The sequence below is a fragment of the Stegostoma tigrinum genome, chromosome 32, assembly GCF_030684315.1.
Source record: "Stegostoma tigrinum isolate sSteTig4 chromosome 32, sSteTig4.hap1, whole genome shotgun sequence".
NCBI classification, from domain to species: domain Eukaryota; kingdom Metazoa; phylum Chordata; class Chondrichthyes; order Orectolobiformes; family Stegostomatidae; genus Stegostoma; species Stegostoma tigrinum.
In genome coordinates, this window is record NC_081385.1 from 343134 (window position 1) to 349133 (window position 6000).

Consider the following 6000-nt stretch of genomic DNA (forward strand, 5'->3'; position numbering starts at 1 on the left):
GTTCTCCAATGTAGATAAAGCCACACCGGGTACAGTGGATACAGTATACCACATTGGCAGATGTGTACAAGATGTCCATCAGGAGACACCATGTGCACAGAACCTGGCGAAGATCTCATGCCCAGTGTCACAGGGACCCTGCCTGCAGCAAATACTGCAGTGCTTATGTTTCCTGTCAGTTGTCCTCTCAGAACAATTACCACTCAGAAATGAAACAATCCTGACCTACATTAAAGAGGTAGTTTGTTATTTCTCCTGCTCTTCTTTAGAGTCTCACTCCCTCAGTGAGAATCTCTCCCTCTCGAAAACAGAGGCATCTACAAAAACTGTGTCCCTTTTTCAAAAAGAAAAACTTGCAGGTGAAAGGAAGGAGGACAGACCCCAGAGTAAGATGAGTGCAGGCCCGAAACGTCAGCTTTTGTGCTCCTCTGATGCTGCTTGGCCTGCTGTGTTCATCCAGCTCCACACTTTGCTATCTTAAATGTGGGATAGCCCCGTCTTGATACTAAGATTGTAAGATCAACATCGAAGCTTCAATGATCTGCAGTTTCCTCAAAGTTTCTGATGAAATACCATTTACAGTAGCTTCACATCCTCTGGACCCCTGCTCCTCTTTCACCAACTCTCTCAGGCTGAAGCAGACTTTCCATCGGCTACTGCCCCCCAGCTGCATTTCACCCCAACCCCCTGCCCCAAACGTCTGACCCCAACTTCTCTGCTTTACTGTCTATTTGCACCATCCTGTGACAATAGTTCTGAGAGATTAGAGCAGTCTCAACCCTCAGGTGCACCGCCTCCACCCCTTCCATAACAGTGAAGTAAGGAAGTTTCTGCCCCTCCTGAGTGAGTGACAGGGAGTGAGTCTGCCTTCCCAGAGTGAGGGCTGGTGAGGAAGGCACCAGGACAAAGGTCTCTGTATTCTCGTTCCCCACCCGCTTTCAGGGTGAGGGACCTCTCTCCCCCAGGATGGGAATCACTCTCTGCCGCTCCCCCAACAGGGTAAAGGTCACTGTTGTCCCTCCCAGGGTGGGAGTCTGTGTCTCCAGCCACCCACTACGGGGCTGTATGTTCGTCTCTACACCACCCACCACCCCAGGGTCAGGGTTTGTCTGTCTCTGTTTACCCTGTTCCCCACCTGGGTACCTGTCTGAAGTCGGCCAGCAGGCTGATGAAGTTACCATCCCCCCTCCCACCCCGTCCCTATCTCTTTTTCTCCCCCTCCCTGTACCTGTCTCTCTCCCCCCGACCCCAGTACCTGTCTCTCTACGCCCCCCCCCACCGGGTACCTGTCCCCCCGTTCCTCCCCCGCCCCCGGAACCTGTCCCCCCGTTCCTCCCCCCCCCCACCGGGTACCTGTCCCCCCCGCCGTTCCTCTCCCCCCCGACCGGGTACCTGTCCCCCCCGCCGTTCCTCCCCCCCGACCGGGTACCTGTCCCCCCTCCGTTCCTCCCCCTCCCCCACCGGGTACCTGTCCCCCCCTGTTCCTCCCCCCCCCGGGTACCTGTCCCACCCCCGTCCCCGCCCCAACCGGGTAGCTGTCCCCCCCCCCCACCGGGTACCTGTCCCACCCCCGTCTCCCCCCCCCACCGGGTACCTGTCCACCCCCCCGTTCCTCCCCCTCCCCCACTGGGTACCTGTCTCCCCCGCCGTTCCTCCCCCCCCCCGACCGGGTACCTGTCCCCCCCTGTTCCTCCCCCCCCCCCGGGTACCTGTCCCACCCCCGTTCCCCCCCCCAACCGGGTAGCTGCCCCCCCCCCCAACCGGGTAGCTGCCCCCCCCCCCGGGTAGCTGCCCCCCCCGTTCCTCCCCCTCCACCGGGTACCTGTCCCCCACCCCGTTCCTCCCCCCCCACTGGGTACCTGTCCCACCCCCGCCCGCCCCCCCCCCCCCACCGGGTACCTGTCCCACCCACCCCCGCCCGCCCCCCCCCCCCCCACCGGGTACCTGTCCACCCCCCCCGTTCCTCCCCCTCCTCCACTGGGTACCTGTCTCCCCCGTCGTTCCTCCCCCCCCACCGGGATACCTGTCCCCTTGTTCCTCCCACCCCCCATTCCTCCCCCCGCCCGGGTACCTGTCTCCCCCCCCCCCCGGTACCTGTCCCGCCCCCGTTCCTCCCCCACAACGAGTACCTGTCCCCCCCCCCGTTCCTCCCCTCCCACAACGAGTACCTGTCCCCCCCCCCCGTTCCTCACCTCCCACAACGAGTACCTGTCAACCCCCCCCCCCCGTTCCTCACCTCCCACAACGAGTACCTGTCCCCCCCCCCGTTCCTCACCCCCACAACGGGTACTTGTTCCCCCCCCACCGGGGTACCTGTTCCCCCCCCCCCCCACCGGTGTACGTGTTCCCCCCCCCACTGGGGTACCTGTTCCCTCGTTCCTCCCCTCCCGGGTACCTGTCCCCCCCACAACGAGTACCTGTTCCCCCCCCCGTTCCTCCCCCCCACCGGGTACGTGTCCTCCCGTCCCCCCCCCCCCCCCACCGGGTACGTGTCCTCCCGTCCCCCCCCCCACCGGGTACGTGTCCTCCCGTCCTCCCCCCCCCCCCCACCGGGTACGTGTCCTCCCGTCCCCCCCCCCCCCCACCGGGTACGTGTCCTCCCGTCTCCCGTCCCCCCCCCCCCCACCGGGTACGTGTCCTCCCGTCCCCCCCACCGGGTACGTGTCCTCCCTCTCCCCCCCCCCCCCCACCGGGTACGTGTCCTCCCTCTCCCCCCCCCACCGGGTACGTGTCCTCCCTCTCCCCCCCCCCCCCCCACCGGGTACGTGTCCTCCCTCTCCCCCCCCCACCGGGTACGTGTCCTCCCTCTCCCCCCCCCCCCCCCACCGGGTACGTGTCCTCCCTCTCCCCCCCCACCGGGTACGTGTCCTCCCTCTCCTCCCCCCCCCCCCCCCCCCACCGGGTACGTGTCCTCCCCCTCCCCCCCCCCACCGGGTACGTGTCCTCCCTCTCCCCCCCCCCCCCCCACCGGGTACGTGTCCTCCCCCCCCCCCCCCCCACCGGGTACGTGTCCTCCCTCTCCTCCCCCCCCCCCCCCACCGGGTACGTGTCCTCCCCCCCCCCCCCCACCGGGTACGTGTCCTCCCTCTCCTCCCCCCCCCCCCCCCCACCGGGTACGTGTCCTCCCTCTCCTCCCCCCCCCCCCCCCCCACCGGGTACGTGTCCTCCCTCTCCTCTCCCCCCCCCCCCCCACCGGGTACGTGTCCTCCCTCTCCTCTCCCCCCCCCCCCCCACCGGGTACGTGTCCTCCCCCCCCCCCCCCACCGGGTACGTGTCCTCCCTCTCCTCCCCCCCCCCCCCCCCACCGGGTACGTGTCCTCCCTCTCCTCCCCCCCCCCCCCCCACCGGGTACGTGTCCTCCCTCTCCTCTCCCCCCCCCCCCACCGGGTACGTGTCCTCCCCCCCCCCCCCCACCGGGTACGTGTCCTCCCTCTCCTCCCCCCCCCCCCCCCCACCGGGTACGTGTCCTCCCTCTCCTCCCCCCCCCCCCCCCCCCACCGGGTACGTGTCCTCCCTCTCCTCCCCCCCCCCCCCCCCCCCCACCGGGTACGTGTCCTCCCTCTCCTCCCCCCCCCCCCCCCCACCGGGTACGTGTCCTCCCTCTCCTCCCCCCCCCCCCCCCCCCCACCGGGTACGTGTCCTCCCTCTCCTCCCCCCCCCCCCCCCCCCCACCGGGTACGTGTCCTCCCTCTCCTCCCCCCCCCACCGGGTACGTGTCCTCCCTCTCCTCCCCCCCCCCCCCCCCACCGGGTACGTGTCCTCCCTCTCCTCCCCCCCCCCCCCCACCGGGTACGTGTCCTCCCTCTCCTCTCCCCCCCCCCCCCCCCCCACCGGGTACGTGTCCTCCCTCTCCTCTCCCCCCCCCCCCCCCCACCGGGTACGTGTCCTCCCTCTCCTCCCCCCCCCCCCACCGGGTACGTGTCCTCCCTCCCCCACCGGGTACGTGTCTCCCCCCACCCCCGGGTACCTGTCCCACCCCCGTCTCCCCCCCCACCCACCGGGTACCTGTCCCACCCACCGGGTACCTGTCCCACCCACCGGGTACCTGTCCCCCCCCCCCCCACCGGGTACCTGTCCCACCCACCGGGTACCTGTCCCCCCCCCCCACCGGGTACCTGTCCCACCCACCGGGTACCTGTCCCCCCCCCCGTTCCTCCGCCTCCCCCACTGGGTACCTGTCTCCCCCGCCGTTCCTCCCCCCCCACCGGGGTACCTGTCCCCTCGTTCCTCCCACCCCCCATTCCTCCCCCCGCCCGGGTACCTGTCTCTTCCCCCCCCCCCACCCTGGTACCTGTCTCTTCCCCCCCCACCCTGGTACCTGTCCCCCCCCCGTTCCTCACCCCCACAACGGGTACCTGTTCCCCCCCCCCACCGGGGTACTCGTTCCTCCCCCCCCGGGTACCTGTTCCCCCCCCCCGTTCCTCTCCCCCCGCCACCGGGTACCTGTTCCCCACCGGGTACGTGTCCTCCCCCCCGCCCGTTCCTCCCCCCCCCCGGGTACCTGCTCCCCCTGTTTCTCCCCCCCCCCGGTACCTGTCTGAAGTCCGCCAACAGGGTGATGAAGTTGCCGTCCCCCCTCCGGAACTCGATGCTGATGGAATCCGACTCGGGATCCGCTTCCAGCGTCTCCTCCGCGACTTCACCCCCGGCCAAGCGGACCCGGACCCGGAGCCCCTCGGCAGCAGCTCCCGGGCCCGCAGCGGGCGGCAGCAGCAGTAACAGTAGCAGCGGCCCCGGTACCGGCAGCATCGCCGCAAACCTCCCCCCCCAAACAGGGCACCAAGTCCCCGGGAATCCCGGACCCAAACTCTCCCAAAGCCCAGTCCCGAACAAACTTTCCCCAAGTTCTGCTCCTGGGATTCCCGTCACTTCCTGCAGCTCCGCCCCAACCCGCTCGCAGTTCACCCAGACAGCCAGATACCCCGGGCAGGGGCAACACACCCCGGGGAAGGGGGAATATACCCCGGGCAGGGGGAATAAAACCCCGGGCAGGGGGAATAAACCCCAGGGAGGGGTATTAAATCCCAGGATGGGCCAATTACCCCGGGCAGGGGCATTAGCCTCATACAAGGGCAATAAGCCCCAGGCAGAGGCATTAACCTTGTACAAGGGCATTAAACCCTGGGTAGGGGTATTAAACCCAGAGGCATCACCCCCAGGTAGGGCAAGGTGCACAAACAGAGGTATTTGTTTATTTTGGGGGAATTAAATGCCCCTGCTCAGGGGTTAGACTCCCTACTTATTCTCAATTCTTTAACTGCTACTAGGCTTAGCATTTGTTGCCCATCCCTGGTTACCCTTGAGAAGGTTGTGGTGAGCTGCCCTCTTGAACTGCTGCCATGAATTTGCATAGTGCATCTTGTAGATGGTGCACATTGCTACTACTGAACATTAGTGGCAGTGGGAGTAGATGTGGTGCCAAATAAGCTGGTTATTAAAAAAAAACAAATATCATCCATGGGATGTTGGCACAACTGGCGAGATCAGCATTAATTGCACATCCCAAACTGAGTCAATTGAACAGCTAAGAGTCAACCATATTGCTGTGGGTCTGAAGTCACATGTAGGCCAGACCAGCTAAGGATGGTGGTTTCTTTCCTGAAAGGACATCAGTGAACCAGATGATTTCATTGGTCATCTTGAGATAATTCATTCCAGATTTTTATTAAACTTCATCATATTCCATGATATGATTCAAACCCAGAGTATTGAAAACTAAAAGAACTGCAGATGCTGTAAAGCAGGAACAAAAACAGAAGTTGTTGGAAAAGCTCAGCAGGTCTGGCAGCAATTGTGAAGAAAAATGTCAGAGTTAATGTTTTGGGTCTGGTGACCCTTCCTCAGAACTGGTGAAGGGTCACCGGACCCAAAACGTTGACTCTGATTTTTTTTCACAAATACAGCCAGACCTGCTGAGCTTTTCCAGCAACTTCTGCTTTTGTCCCCCAGAACATTACCTGGGTTTCTGGACTAGAGGGAGGTGAGATTGCTTCGTCCTGG

General features: G+C 64.8%; 1 protein-coding gene across 1 annotated transcript in view; it reads right to left on the minus strand.

Annotated features, from left to right (window-relative positions):
- Window positions 1-5483, minus strand: part of LOC125466847 (out at first protein homolog) — a 29499-nt gene extending 24016 nt beyond the window's left edge. The window contains exon 1 of the mRNA XM_048561944.2: window positions 4534-5483. Within this exon, the coding sequence (XP_048417901.2) occupies window positions 4534-5115 (582 nt within the window). The 5' untranslated portion in view covers window positions 5116-5483. The remainder of the gene's footprint in view (window positions 1-4533) is intronic.
- Window positions 5484-6000: the final 517 nt, after the last annotated feature.